The 15,596-nt window shown below is 43.2% G+C and overlaps 1 protein-coding gene across 1 annotated transcript in view; it reads right to left on the bottom strand.

Moving 5' to 3' along the window:
* Window positions 1-15,596, bottom strand: part of LOC118082805 (cysteine-rich venom protein helothermine-like) — a 49,984-nt gene continuing 34,388 nt past the window's right edge. The window contains exons 4-9 of the mRNA XM_035110633.3: window positions 12,980-13,099; window positions 11,891-11,978; window positions 6,826-6,974; window positions 5,602-5,696; window positions 697-785; window positions 1-402 (exon numbers count right to left, since the gene is read on the bottom strand). Coding sequence (XP_034966524.2) covers window positions 275-402; window positions 697-785; window positions 5,602-5,696; window positions 6,826-6,974; window positions 11,891-11,978; window positions 12,980-13,099 — 669 coding nt within the window. The 3' untranslated portion in view covers window positions 1-274. The remainder of the gene's footprint in view (window positions 403-696; window positions 786-5,601; window positions 5,697-6,825; window positions 6,975-11,890; window positions 11,979-12,979; window positions 13,100-15,596) is intronic.

The following is a 15,596-nucleotide window of genomic DNA, read 5'->3' as shown; positions in this document are numbered from 1 at the left end:
TTTTCTTTTGTTTTCTCAGACTCGAAAGCTTTATTAGTTTGACTGCAGATCAAACAGAGAGGAAAATTCTAATGTTAAATTCATTTTTGTAATAACTAGAAACAATTACAATTACATGTAAAAAAACTATTAGAAACATTTTACTTATAAAATGGTTTTGACCTGTAGTAGTCTATGGATCAATAATAATCAAAAATGAACAATAGTCTAATTTAGCAAAGCATATTATTTTAATACAAAGAGATGGTTGTTATAAGTAAGAAATTCAGGAGCCTTATATTATTTCTGTGGGACATTTGCAAGAAGACTGACAGTCTTTCATTATAGGATGATCACATCCCACTTGATCCTTTAAGCTCGCACAATTGCTATAACGATTTCTTTCCTCCTTGCATGGATTGGCTAAAAATGAGAGAGAGAGAGAGAGAGAGAGAGAGAGTGTTACATACAGGAGAAAATTTAAACAAAACAAAACAAAAATGACTCTTTAGGAGAGCCTCCTGCTGGATCAGACTAAAGGTTCAGCATCCTGTTTTCCACCATAGCAAACTCTGGTGTTGAATATTTGTTTTTAAGAGAAGGGTTATGGTTTTCATGTACAAGGATTAGTTGGATAATTTCAAAAACTTCTTTAGGGGCACTCAGAGTTTGCCAGTATCTTTTTGCCTCATAATAGTTTAACATTCTCAAACTTACTGCACAATCCTTTGTCACAATCATTTGGGCAGTCCCCACAGGGTTTTCCTGCTTTGTAGGGGGTGGCAATCTTGCCTTCAATGTTCCCTCTGGAATGATAAATGAAAACCAGCAGTTTATATCTTTTCCCCCCTATCAGTTGAGATCACCTCTTGAGAGATGGCCTTCTTCAATGGCACAAGTTGCTCAATCTTTCACACAACAAATATGTTAAGAGGGGAACGGGCTGCGTGGGGTATAGAAGAGAACAGCTGGCCAGAGGGGCTGATGCCCCCTCCAAAAAACAGGTGTTGGCCCCTGGTCATGTGATCTGCATCAGGGATGTGGGATCCTTTCCAGCCCAAGGGCCACACTGCATTCGGGAGAGCTTTCCAGGGGCCACATTCCAGTGTTGGTTAGGGCCTGAACAATTCATGTAAAGCCTAGTTTCAACACACATTCACACACCCCTCTATCATTCATCTAGGCACCAAGCGAGTAACTTGCTCCAACAAAGGCCGGGGGCAGACTGAGACCTTCTATTCAAGCGCTTCCTCCAGAGCTGCTTCAGAGCCTTAAAGGGCCAACTCCCTGGCCATTGGCACTCTTCCTTCATTCCTTAACTTCACCTCTGGTGTGCTCCTAGTGCCTACCTGTTGTGCTCGCCTGCCTGCCGATGGCTTCTCTTTCTCCTTCGCCTGCTCCGAGCGAGAGCGCGGCCGGGTGGCCTCCTGCCTGCCTGCCTTCCCTTCCTTGCTCGGCCATGCTCGCTCCTCCTCTGGCTGCTGTGAGGGCTGCGTCAAACCTCCAAAGATGGCAGGAAGGCGGCCCAGGGAGGGAGGGAGGGAGGGAGCAGAGCCGCGGGGCCTTGCAGGATCAGGGCGGCGGGACAGTGAGGGCCCGATCCGCAAGGCCGGCAGAAGGTCGCCACCCCCAGCCAGCCCGTGCAAGGCCCCACGGCTCCGCTCCCTCCCTCCCTGGGCCGCCTTCCCGCCATCACTCCTCCGTGGCTCCACTCCACTCGCGTATTTTGTTTTTCTATAAACTCTGCGTGAAGCGTACTTTGAAGGGCCACTGGGAAACTGGGGTGTATGATTTATGTTAGCACTCTTAATACCCAGTGTTCCCCAATATTATTTCCTAATATTCTTATTGGGCATAGTCGGAAAAGAGATTCCCAAAAACGATGTTTCTTTCTGTATGCTACAACAACTGCAAGAATGTTGACAGCAAAGAAATGGAAAATGCAAGAGGTACCAACTGTGGAAGAATGGCAAGTGAAAATGATGGACTATATGGAACTGGCTGAGCTGACTGGGAGACTCTGAGATCAGAGAGAAGAGTTGGTGGAAGAAGATTGGAAGAAATTTAAACTATATTTAAAGAAGTATTGTAAGATTGATTAATATCAGGGCCGTCTTAAGCGCCCCTGGCGCCGTGGTGCGCCGGATCTCTCCGGCACCCTCCCGCCCCATTTTCCAGCGCGGTGGGCGGGCGGGCACAGCGCGATCTCTCCGGCGCCCTCCCACCCCCTTTCCCAGCGCGGTGGGCACAGTGCGCAGCTGCACAGCGGACCGGCCGGCCAGCGGGCGGGCGCAGCTCGCGGCGCCCTCCTGGCGGGCCGGCGCCATGGTACCCTGCGCCACCCAGCCTGCACGTAGGGCCGGCCCTGATTAGTATGAATTGATTTGGAAGCAGGTGTAAGCTGTAGGTTTTAGAATTTATTGTTTAGTTTTTATAAAAGTTAAAAATTAAATTGTTATAAAGGAAGTATTTAGAGTAAAATTGCTAAAGAAGATATATAATATGAGCTAAAGATAGGATATAGAAATTGCCAAAGATGATTGAAAATGAAGCACAGATAGGGAAAACTCGAAGGAAGTCACCCTAAAACGTGAAGAAAGGATAATGAATTCAGAAGTTATATTGTGTTTGTTATGGTGTTTATTTGATATGTATGTCTTATTGTTATGTATTTGTTCTTTTGTGTTTTAAGAATAAAATGAATAAAAAAATGGGAGGGGGAATTCACAGATTATTTTACAGTTCCAGCAACCATCCAATGAAATCCATATGACCTTGGCCAGATCATTCCAGCTTTCAGCAAGGGGCAATTGAGAAAGAGCATTGCTACCCAAAGTTTAACTGGCAGGCACTGAAGATCGGGGCTTAATCTAAGCCAGGCATCCCCAAACTTCGGCCCTCCAGATGTTTTGGACTACATTTCCCATCATCCCTGACTACTGGTCCTGTTAGCTAGGGATCATGGGAGTTGTAGGCCAAAACATCTGGAGGGCCGCAGTTTGGGGATGCCTGATATAAGCTAAGGTTGAAGCTCCAAACTTCTTTTCTTAATGAGAGGTCAAGTCTCAGGGCTGTGTGTGAAGTGTTTTTTTGAGGATATGCCGATTCATTGCTGTTGCTGTTGTGGAATCATATTCAGCCTCTGCATGACTGTGATTAGAGAAAAGGGTTACAACACCCGCTTCCTTGCCCTGCAACACGCCTGCAATGGCCCCATAGCTCTCGGAGCTCAGCCTGCCGTCACCCTGCAGTTCACAGTGCCACCTGCTGGCAGTCAAGTGAACTGCCATGAGACAATACTTTTACATGTTTATTATGTAAGATATATTCAGCAATGAATATGAGACATAGGGTAGATTTAAACACAGGGGGGGAAACGCTATAAATTAGACAGAAATTAGATCATTTTAACAAAAGAAAAAATCCCTATGAGAAATGTAGTTTTACCAAATTTGTATCTATCTTTTCTTTTCTTAAATACTCTTCTACATATTTCCATTCTGCCTTGCTTTTTTGTACCGAAATATTTCTGATTGCTGCTGTCATCTTTGCCAAATTCATAAACTCCACTAATTTTTCTTCCCATTCATCAATTGTTGGTACTTTCTCCCCTTTCCAATTTTTGGCTATAAGGATACCAGCTGCCGTGCATGCATATAGCAGTATATTTTTTCCAAATTTGGTGATATGCTTCGATTGAAATACATATAGAATGAATAATAAATTTATAATAAATAGATAATGGGTCAACATAGCAGTTAATTTATGTATAGAGATAAGCATATATAGATATATTGGTATATGGCTATTAGAGAAGAATTAAGGTAGACAAATTAGACTAAAATAAGTAAGAAAAAGAAGAGCAGGATAAGAAATAATTGAAAGTGATGTTCAAACAATAGGAAGTCTTTTTAAAAATATATTTGTATGGTATTTTTTGTGTCTTTCTTTTTTGTATGAGTCCCCCCCTTTTATGTGTATGCATATGTACATATACATTATATATATGTGTGTGTGTGTGTGTATATATATATATATACATTTTATCTTTTCTTCTTCCCTTCCCCCATTTTTTCTCTTGTATTTTCTCTGTCTTTATTTATGATTTGGAACTGGTTTCTGTAATTTCAATTTATGATTTTGTGTTTGTAATTTTAAAATATGAAATAAAGTTTTTTAAAAAAATTAAGAGAGAGAAAGAAAGAGAGAGAAATGTAGTTTTAAACAATTCCTTCTCTCTGGCGCCATCTGGTGTTGCATGTTTAAAACCCATTCAATTCCTTGTTTCTTTACTAAGGAAGCTGTGTCCCTAGTGACATATGAGGAAGGCCGCAAGTAGGGAAGCACCAATATGAATAGGTAAATAAATCTAGTGACAGGTTATGTGCTGCATCCAACTAAATAGATTTGTTTTGCTTAACAATTTTCCTTTCCTCCTGTAAGAGGAAACCACCACATAAGATACTGCAGGCTGCATTGAAAAAAAGAGGAAAGCAATTACTGAAAGGAACTACAGAGCAAGAGTACTTCAAGCTTATAATATGTTTTGTTTGCGCTTTGGAGGTCAAGATTGAAATCTGCCAACTCTGTAGGATTGACCCCTGCAGTTGGCTGCCCTCCTGGAGTTGTGTCATTCACATGCCCCCCTCCAGGCACAGGGGACCACATTATGTAGAAGAAAATCCCAGGTGGCTGCAACCAAGAGAGAAGGCAGAAAAGGGAAACTCATTCCCATATGCACCAGAAAAGGATCCTTGCTGTACCTCCCAATGCTGACAGAACATATAAATGGCATGAAGCAGACTCTGGTGGGCAATAGGTATAGAGGAGGGGTTGGCAAACTAAGGCCCACAGGCCGGATCAGGCCCAATTGCATTCAGGATCTGGCCCGCAGACTGTCTGTGGATCAGCGTGGGGGTTCTGTTCATTCAGGCTGCACCATTTCCCTCCCTGCGCCATTCCATCCTCTCCCTCACACACACCGCGGCAGCACCTCCTCCCTCCCTCCCTCCCTCCCTCCTGGCTTCTCCCTGCCTTGCCTAGAGGAGGAAGGGGGCTGGGCTAAGATGGCTGAGCACCATTTTAAGCAGCCCCTCTCCAGAGCCAGCCCTTTCGGGCTGCTAATCTTCCCTCCACTGCTGTTGCCACTGCCCTGGTGCTCCTGTGGGCCAGAGAGCGGAGTGGACAAGCTTGCTCTGCCTTCCCATGAGAAGCAGCAGCAGCGTCGGTGGTGGCGGCAGCAACAGCCCCAGGGAAGGTAAGCGCAGCGGTTGGGGCTGGGGGTGGGGAGGAGGACTACTTGCCCCCCTTGCCTCTTCTTCCAGCTCCCCCCCCCCGTTCTGCTTCTCCGGCCTGCCACAAGGTCTGAGAGACAGTGGACCGGCCCACGGCTATTTTTTTTTGCTGACCCCTGGTATAGAGCTTGGAGGAAACTGGAAGCAGCAGGATGGAGTCTGGCTGAATCTGGTTTTCCAGTTCCCTGTGAGGATTTCTCAAAAAAGTACAATGTTATTGGTCAATCCTACAAAATACAGGTTGGCTGCTAACCCTAAACTTAAACGTTTATGTCCCAAGATAAAAACAGCATTGCAAGAGGCAGAAAGTTCTTCTGTTAATACATACCCAGGACAGTACTGGCAAACATAGTAGTACTGGTATTTTTTGTCTGGGCAGAAGGCAATAGCACATCCACATTTATAAGAATTATACCAAACCACCTGCGGATACACAAATGAACATGAATGTGATCACACTGGAAATCTGAGTGCACACCATGGCAACCTTAAGGAGTATTGAAATGGACCCTCCACCCTCTCAGTGCTGCAATTCTGTTGCACAGACCCCAATTTCCCCTAACATGTACAGTGCAACAGGTTTGCCTTTAAATGCAAACTGAATAGAATTCCCCCTCCTACATCCCTACGGTAGTAATAATAAATATGATTTATTACAAATCAGTCTAAGAGACATGCACTGAGGTGAACCTCTCTGACAGAATCAGCAGTTTGTGCAATGTATTCAAACTTACTTCCCATAAAGAGCTGTTCAGGAGAAAAAAAACGTCTCTGTCTACCTTGCAAATGCATTTGGGTCCATGTGATTTGTTTTAAATACACTGGAACCTCGGTTTATGAACACCTCGGTTTACGAATTTTCGGTTTACGAACACCGCGGACCCATCTGGAACGGATTAATTCGCTTTCCATTACTTTCAATGGGAAAGTTCGCTTCAGTTTATGAATGCTTCAGTTTATGAACAGACTTCCGGAACCAATTACACCCATGCTTCGGGTTAAGTACGCTTCAGGTTGAGTACTCCGCGGACCGTCTGAAACGGATTAATCCACTTTCCATTACTTTCAATGGGAAAGTTCGCTTCAGTTTATGAACGCTTCAGTTTATGAACAGACTTCCGGAACCAATTGCGTTCATAAACCGAGGTACCACTGTACTCTTGTGAACTGCTTTGAGTAATTAAAGATAGTGAAATAGTTTATTTTAAAAATAATAATTGGAAACCCCAATGAGGATGAAGATGTTATGAGCGAATCAAACATAGCCAGGTAATGAACATTCAGCAAGGCTAATGCATTTTGGATATTGTCATTGAATTTCAAGCTTAGGCTTAACTAAAATCAATTTCAGCTGATTTTGAAATTTCTTGACAGTATCCTCCGTTACATCTCTTGGGCTTTGAAAACTGACATATTTTGATTTATTTGTTCTGCTATAATAACTGATATCTGTGCTTGCTAGTCTGCCCCTTCCAAACACTTTTGAAACAGTTAGTTAAACTTTGTAAATAAATAGTTCAAACTTTCTAACCTGTAACCAGTGTCATAGTACCTGAGTGTAATGGCCAATCACAGCTCCTTTTGTCTTTGCTCCAGAAGCATACAGAAAGTCAGCTTCTTCATTATACCAACTCTGAATGGCTTTATTCCATCCCACGAGGGAAGTTGACATGAAGAGATTTTCACCACAGGATGTGCCATCTGCAAGTGGAAAAACAATTATTTACAAGAACTTGAAGGCTTGCCTACTTCTGCATGTGCTTCAGGCCTAATTGCCTTCAGGATCCGGCCTGTGGACTGTCCGTGGATCGGTGTGGGGATTCTGTTTGTTCAGCCTCCGCCATTTTTCCCCTGCGCCATTCCACCCCTCCTCCCTCACACACACTGCGGTGGCACCTCCTCCCTCCCTCCCTCCCTCCCTCCCTCCCTCCCTCCCTCCCTCCTCCTGGCTTCTCCCCGCCTTGCCTAAAGGAGGAAGGGGGCTGAGCTGAGCTGGCTGAGCGCCATTTTAAGCAGCCCCTCTCTGGAGCCAGCCCTTTCGCGCTGCTCATCTTCCCGCTGCCACCACCCCTAGTGCTCCTGCGGAGCGGACGAACTCAGAAGCAGCCCCTGGGTAGGTAAGTACAGTGGCTGGAGGTGGGGGGTGGGGAGGAGGACTACTTGCCCCCTCGCCTCTTCTTCCAGCTCCCCCCCCGGTGCCACTTCTACGGCCCGCCACAAGGTCTGAAGGACAGTGGACCGGCCTGTGGCTAAATTTTTTTGCTGACCCCCTGGTCTAGGACTTAGTCTCTTTTCAATAAATCCTGTAATGACCTTACCCCTAATTCTTCTTTAAAAAACTTTACAAAATTTAACGTTCTTCTTTTTAAGTATGCCTCGGTTTGAGTACTTTCAGGAGCAGATGAAGGCATTTCTTCTCTCTGCATACTTCCCAATGGTCATTCCTCCTCTGGTCACTTTTATAGATACATGACCTGACTGTCTGTCTCCAGGCAACTGTGGTCGTCTGCAAGGGATTCCCACAAGGTGGGGTTAATATTGCCAGCCTTCATGTCTTTATAATGCAGAGTTGGTCTGCTAATGCACTTGGTGCTGGAAGCCAGCTCCCCATGGAGCATGTTCTTTGGGATCCTCCCAGCTTCCATTCTGTGTACATAAGCAAGTCAGCTTGAACTGGCAAGAGAAAGAGGAGGAAGAGGATCCCGGTGGGAGGTGGAGCTGGGGCTGGGACACACTGGGGCAAGCTGAAGATGGGGAGGGAGAGGTTGGTGTAGGAAGTAGAATAATAGAATCATAGAGTTGGAAGAGACCACAGGGGCTATCTAGTCCAAACCCCTGCCAAGCAGGAAACAGCATCAAAGCATTCCTGACAGATGGCTGTCAAGCCTCTGCTTAAAGACCCCCAAAGAAGGAGACTCCACCACACTCCTTGGTAGCAAATTCCACTGCCAAACAGCTCTTACTGTCAGGAAGTTCTTCCTAATGTTTAGGTGGAATCTTCTTTCTTCCAGTTTGAATCCATTGCTCCATGTCCGCTTCTCTGGAGCAGCAAAAAACAACCTTTCTCCCTCCTCTATATGACATCCTTTAATATATTTGAACATGGCTATCATATCTCCCCTTAACCTTCTCTTCTCCAGGCTAAACATACCCAGCTCCCTAAGCCATTCCTCATAAGGCATCGTTTCCAGGCCTTTGACCATTTTGGTTGCCCTCCTCTGGACACGTTCCAGCTTGTCAGTATCCTTCTTGAATTGTGGTGCCCCGAACTGGACACAGTACTCCAGGTGAGGTCTGACCCGAGTGGTACTATCACTTCCTTTGATCTAGATCAGGCATCCCCAAACTTTGGCCCTCCAGATGTTTTGGACTACAATTCCCACCATCTCTGACCACTGGTCCTGTTAGCTAGGGATCATGGGGGTTTGAATCCATTGCTCCGTGTCCACACAAACCAAGTACTCACAGGGTGACAGAGGATGATGAGGGAGGTGGGGGTCAGAGCACAGGAGGCAGAGCAGTAGGACCCAGAGCCAGAGGGGCTCCCATCTCCATGAACACGGTGGGCCCTGAGGCGTACAGAACAGTGGGCAGGGCAAAGGAGGTAGAGATAGGCCAGGGCCCGCAACCCAGTTCACTAGCTGGCCAGGTGGGGCTTTCTAGCTCTGGGAGGAGGTATGTGATTCCTCAGCAGGAGTAGTCTTGGCGCAGGTGAGGGTCACATGCCTAATCAAACCCAGATGCTGCAATCAGCAGGCATAGTAGAAAAGGAAAGCAGAGCGGAGGTGCTCTGTCGCTTCAACTGCCCCTGTTGAAGGACCTTAGCTTGGATGCTCCAAGGATCTCTGTGTTTCAGTTTGGGCTCTGGACTCGAGGGTTGACCTTGGACTGGAGGCTTTGCATACCAACTTGCGGCCAGGTAGGCCAAGGGTTCAGGTCATTAGACATCGCTGAAACTGAAGTGTGAACATGTTGGGAATGTGGTCTTGGGAGAGCACATCTCTGAGACTCTGTCCTACCATATGATGCCCAACATCTTCCTGACACAGCACATATGGAAGGCCTTGAGGTGTCGCTCTTGACGGGTGTTGGTTGCCCACAACTCGCTTCCATAAAGCCGTGTACTGAACATGCAAGCCTGGTAGACTTTCTTCTTGGTTTTTATCATTAGCATCCTATTCTCCTATACCCTTTCAGAGAGGCGAGCCTTTGCCATAGCTGCCTTGTCAATATGCTTGCCCAGTTTAGTGTCATTGGAGAGATTACTGGTTATGGTGGAACCCAAGTAGGCAAAACCATCTACCACCTCAAGCATGTGGACACTAATGCTGTTTACGTGGAGTGCTGGTGATATCCAGGATGTTTGTCTTTGTCATGCTGATGGTGAGTCCGTTGCTCCCTTAATTGTTGAGCTGAAGGCATGGGAGAGCGAGGGAGAGAAGAATATGCCAAAGAGAGTTGGGGCGAGAACACAGCCACTAATTCTTTAATGTTCCCATCCTTATCAATACGGAAAGCAAACACCACCATACCCATATAAGAAAGTGGTTCGTGGGGACTCAGAGTTACAAGATTTCTGTTTCAGTCTGACTGGAGCACTCCTGTTACAGATTAGGGATGCATTGCATTTTGTTGAGAGTTTATATTTGTTGCCTCTCATGCAGACCCTTTGGCCACCTCATGAGAAGAGAAGAATCCTTGGGAAGACCCTGATGTTGGGAAAGATTGAGGGCACTAGGAGAAGGGGACGACAGAGGACGAGATGGTTGGACAGTGTTCTCGAAGCTACGAACATGAGTTTGACCAAACTGCGGGAGGCAGTGCAAGACACGAGTGCCTGGCGTGCTATGGTCCATGGGGTCATGAAGAGTCGGACATGACTAAACGACTAAACAACAACAATGCAGACCCTGGGGGGTCTTCTCAGCCTATCAGCTTTGCGGTGAAATACATCCACCTCTAAATGGTAGAGGCTTCTGCATACAGGGTACACAGAAGTACGCTCACTTGTAAAAATGGGAAGGAAATAAATCTAAATAAGCACAAACCAAAATAGCCTGCCTGACAAGGACCGGCGATCACCGTCTTGCAGAACCCACAGAAGATTGGAAGCATTGGGTCATGGAATATTGAGCGTGCTGGCAGAGACTGAGAGGGAGAGAGAATAAGGGCTCATCCACACTTCTCCTTATCTTGCTGCCTCCCCGTGGGAAAACCTGCTGTTTACCACTGAATCAGAACAAACAACAATTGGTTTTTCTGCAGATTGACATTTAGTCTGATTCAGTGGCAAGTGGTGGGTTTCCTCAGGGAAAGTGGTGGGATGAATGAAAAACTACTCAGACCTGTGCTTGGGAAGCGGAAAACCTCTTGGGAGCCTGCTTTGTGGGCACAGGACAGGCAGAAGTGGGGACAAGCCCAGAGAGGGAGAGACAAGGGAAGGAGGAGGAAAAGTACAGTACCTTCTTGAGCTCCTAACTGTATCCTGGAGGGCAGGATTTGGAGACAGAAGAGGAAAGGGAAGAGGGAAATGTTCCTTTTCATACTCTTTGGAAAGTTTCACCCTGCTATAGACCAACAAAAGGCTCAACTTCAGGTCTGACACCTATCTCAAACTTTAGCACTTCAGCACTTTTACATGATAGTGGGGTCAGCTTTCAGGATGGTGGGAAGGAGAAAAGTGTTCTTTCCCCATTTCCCCCCTTGGAGATCCCCCCCCACCCCTGTTCTGTCAGACTCCCCTTCAAGTTATAGCAACACTGCAAGATTTCACTGTAGTTCCTCACTTGGGCATTCATTCATATGTATAAAAGTATAACTTACAGCACCCAGGTTGTTTCCTGGATACCATTTGCTATAGATGGCAGAGATTAAGGCTGCTGGAAGACTTATTGGAATATATGTGAGACATTTCAAGGAGCACAGTCTTGGCTTGTCAAAAGAGAAATACAGTGGTGCCTCGCTTAACGAATGCCCTGCTTAACGAAATTTCCGCTTAACGAAAGGATTTTTCGAGCGGAGGTTGCCTCGCTAGACGAATTCGTTTTATGAAAAATTCATCTAGTGAATCACGGTATCCCATAGGAATGCATTGAAATTCAATTAATGCGTTCCTATGGGCAAAAAATAATTTTTAAAAATTCAATGCATTCCTATGGGATTCGCTAGACGAATTTTTCATTATAAGAAAAGACCCGTGGAACGAATTAAATTCGTCTAGCGAGGCACCACTGTATGGCTAGGTTTGCATGTATAGGGCAGCTTCTGTGGCTCCAGTTCTGAAAAGGCATTCCCAAACCCCAAACTTGGGGAGCAGATTCCAAGACCTGCATATATTGCCTCAAGTGTGGTATGAAGATATACGGTAAATTACATTCAGCTGCAAAGGCCAATTGGCATATTTTAAATGTGCCAGTCATATGTTTATCTTTTGATATTGGACTGAATTAAAATAAAAGTTCAAATTAATTTTTTTCAAAGAAAAACATTGCATTAAATATTTGTTATTACATATTTGTTCTCGTCTTCAGCAAATAGATTTCATGTCTTCTAACAAAATTCCACTTGAAATAATCTGTTTGAATTCATATTTGCTGGAAGAGGGGTTCTTTACTTACTTAGTGTTCTATCAGGTGGCTCACTGTGATCTAATGTACATTGGTCTGCCCACTGTTGTGCCATCTTTCGTATATCATCATTCCATTCCTAAGTACATATAAAAATACATTAGTGAGTTACAAGTTTATAGAATAGTAATGCCCAGAAATGCATCAATTACCAGTGGGTTTTGTAACTATGGTGATGTTGATGTTCTAGCTAAACACTGAAAGACAATTTCTCAGCTATTGGCAGAAGCTTGGTTCAATAAATCATGGCCAATGGTGGAAATCAAGCCTTTTTAAAATTATAGGTATTTAGAAGCACATTATGTTCCCAGGATTTCTTGCTATGCTTCTCTTATGTAATTGAATGAGGTGCATTTTTGTTACTGCATTTGGAACTTAGTCTATTTTTGCAAAGAATGGAAGAAAGGAAGGAAGAAAGATTTATTTAGCAATGTTTTTGACATTTCCCCCCTGTAACCAAGCATTTAAGAGTGGAATTTGGGTAAACAGCAATTGCAAATAGGTCACTTCATAGGAAACTCATTGCCAGAAATGGCTAATGTTGCCAAATTCATTCATTTATTATGTTTGTGTATCTTGTCTTTCCTCCAAGGCAGCATGTGGGGTTCTTCTTCCTATTTTAGCCACAGAACACTGTAAGGTTAATTAGGCTGAGAGCCAGAGGCTGAGCCTTGGCTTAATGGTTTAGTGGTACTTCAACCTGCATCTCCTTTAGACCTAGTTTGCCACTCCAATCCTTACATCACACTGGATTTACTTGTGTAGTAGTTTATGTACTCATCATCAGTTAATAGAGATAGTTGTAGCTCCTGTTAATAATAATTAATAATTCATTTATTAATAATAATTCATTTGTTACCCACTTTTTACAAAAAAACAAAATTTCAGAGTGACTTAACAAGATAAAATGCAACAGGTAAAAACAAAACCATGTTGCAATATTCTACTATATTTTGCTCTGGTTTCATCATTTTCCTACCTTCAGCAAATGATGATTCCCCCCCCCCCCCGCAATTAATTTTAAAAATACCAGTATTGTTCCTGCATACATGTCTGTTGGGTTTTTATAATGTATCTTACCATCTTCACCATGTTGCTAGCAGGTGGTTGGACTTCTCTGCGTAGCTTATTGTGTGTGTCCACAATCTCCTTTTTCTGGTCTTCATTGATGGTGCTCAAGTTAGTGAAATGGTCAGAGACCTGTAACCAAAGAGACAGTGGCCAAGTGTTCAGATGCAACCATCGCAGACTGATAAACCATGGTCTGATAACAAGCACTGTGTCTGTGTGTTCCCTCCTTCTCTCTCTCTCTCTCCTCTACCTTTCTCTCACTCCCCTTTGCAAGTTTTCTGGCTTTGCTAAACCACAGTTGCCCATTACATCAGAGCTAGGAAACTGTGAATTAAGCATCAACTAAATGCTGGTTTGCAAACCATAGCCTAACCACATTTACAACTTAAGCCACACTTTTCTGGTTGAGGCATAATGGGAAACAATGGTTTAGTTGTTGGCGTATTTAAGCAAACTACTGCGCAACAAAAAGCGTTTTAAGGAGACTGCAAAGTATAATCAGGAGTGGATTTAATTAAATAAAAAGAACAGAAGTTACACTAATCATAAGAACATTACAGAAATGTGACCCACCACCCAGATACACATTTCTGTGGAACAGTAATGAACCTCAAACTGTAAATCACTCAACATTAGTAAACCCCAGAAATCTTACACCAAGGAAGTACTCAAGGCGTAATGCTCTGGTCCAATAATGAGCCATTATGGGATTATTATTATTATTATTATTTTGGGGGGGGTTCATATTTATGGAGCAGCTTTTAAAATGTGAATCATGTACACTATTATATACATAAAGTGAAACAGAAAGAAAATAAATTGGGATTGCGTCTTTATTGACAAGCTAACACAGGGATACAGATAAGAGTTCCCAGCAAATAAATATTTTAGTTGATAAGTCACATGAAAATAAACTCAGCCCAGAATGATGTACATTTGGAAACATATATTTGAACCAATGTCCCAGATTTATTAAATATAAACTTATAAATAAACAGTTAACAATAGCATTAAATTTTTACAGTAGAGAAGGACAAGAATAATGTTATAAGAGGATTATCAAGGAAAACACAATTATAGAGAAAAACAGAAGAAGAACATGCAGACTGTAACCACAGATGAAGTATGGGACTTTTAATTTAAGAAAGAAACTTTGTGGGGAAGTAAAATATTGGGTAAATTTTTTTGGGGGGGGGGGCATTGTTGCTTCTTCAAAGAAGAGAAAAACGACTATCACATGAGGGGTTGATGTCCTAAGGCAGAAAGTGGTTGGTGTATGGTAATTGTGGTTATCAACGAAGTCATCAAAACTGGAGAACAGTATGTTAGGCATAATTGTTTAATTGCACATTGAAGTGGAGGATGTTTGTATATATGTCGGAAAGGGTTTAACACTGGAAAATTCTACTAAGCTAGAAGGAAGCTCTCTCTGAGCTCTAGCTGAATTGTTGTTCTCTGCTAGCATTTGTGTGAGTGTTTAACTCCCTTAATCATGCGATTCAGATATTCCATTGCGAAGTCACCATTTTGAAAGGGAGCTGGCTTGGCCATTTGCTCCCAGGCACATTCAGGGAAGGATGCGATGATGAAGCGTCTCAAGAAGCTGAATAGCCTTCGGCTTGATGCAGGCTAATGCAGACCATGGGAAAAACAGAGCCTTGATTTCAGCTCTGATCGTAATTAAGTTATATATTTAAGAAGAAGAACCTATGCTTGAATATGCATGCTTTATAAAACCTTCTGGATGAAAAACATTGATGTTTTTGTACCTGTTTTTGAAGAAGTTCTGGTTAGTAAAACTTTGAATAATACTTATGAGTCTGGCCAATTTTTGTTCCAAAAGGACTTAGTTTCTATGCATCCGATTGCTTCATGCTTCACAATATTAATATCTGCAATACAGTAATATTGCAACTTATGCACATTTAACTTGTGTGCATTCAGATTTAAACTTGTGACAAGAGAGAGAGAGAGAGAGAGAGAGAGAGAGAGAGAGATATGATATATTTATAGATATACATATATGGGGGGGGGCTAGAAAGAGAGCAGGGACTTTGGGAATCCCACCCACCTTTGAACCCAATGTGCTTTGACTCTACATGATTTTGGCTTTAGGCATGATCCCCGGAATGTAACCCCTGCTTAAGTTGTGGGCTTACTGTAATTATTAACCCATTCATGCATCTACTGAACTTTGTAAAGTATTGTGTATCTAAAAAGCACTAGACACAAGTCTTGTATATATCTTTTGAATGGATATTATATGCTAAAAAGAAAGACAGTAGAAAACCAGCTAAAATAGAATTGATCAGAAAATTATGGGAACTGTTAGGAATAATAAAATTGACAACAATGATGGGGAGAAAATCAAGGTGTATAAATATATGCAAAGCAATTGACACCCTGTGATTAAAATTTATCAGTTAAATTCATCAAATAAATAAGTGTTAAGGCTCTCAAGGACAGGAATCAATTTCATGCTTTTATTTGATTTTTGTAAGACGATAGCAGTATTATAATAAATCTAAAGTAGGTTTAATTTGTAAAGTAGCTTATTTATTGTGTATTACTGTAATAATATTATTCCCTGTGAACTCTCTTGTAATCCTTTTGCCTCCTTTTTGAA

Source organism: Zootoca vivipara, chromosome 3, assembly GCF_965207765.1.
Source record: "Zootoca vivipara chromosome 3, rZooViv2.hap1.1, whole genome shotgun sequence".
Classification (NCBI taxonomy): Eukaryota; Metazoa; Chordata; class Lepidosauria; order Squamata; family Lacertidae; genus Zootoca; species Zootoca vivipara.
The sequence above is the reverse complement of the archived record's forward strand: the minus strand, read 5'-3'. Positions and strand labels throughout refer to the sequence as shown.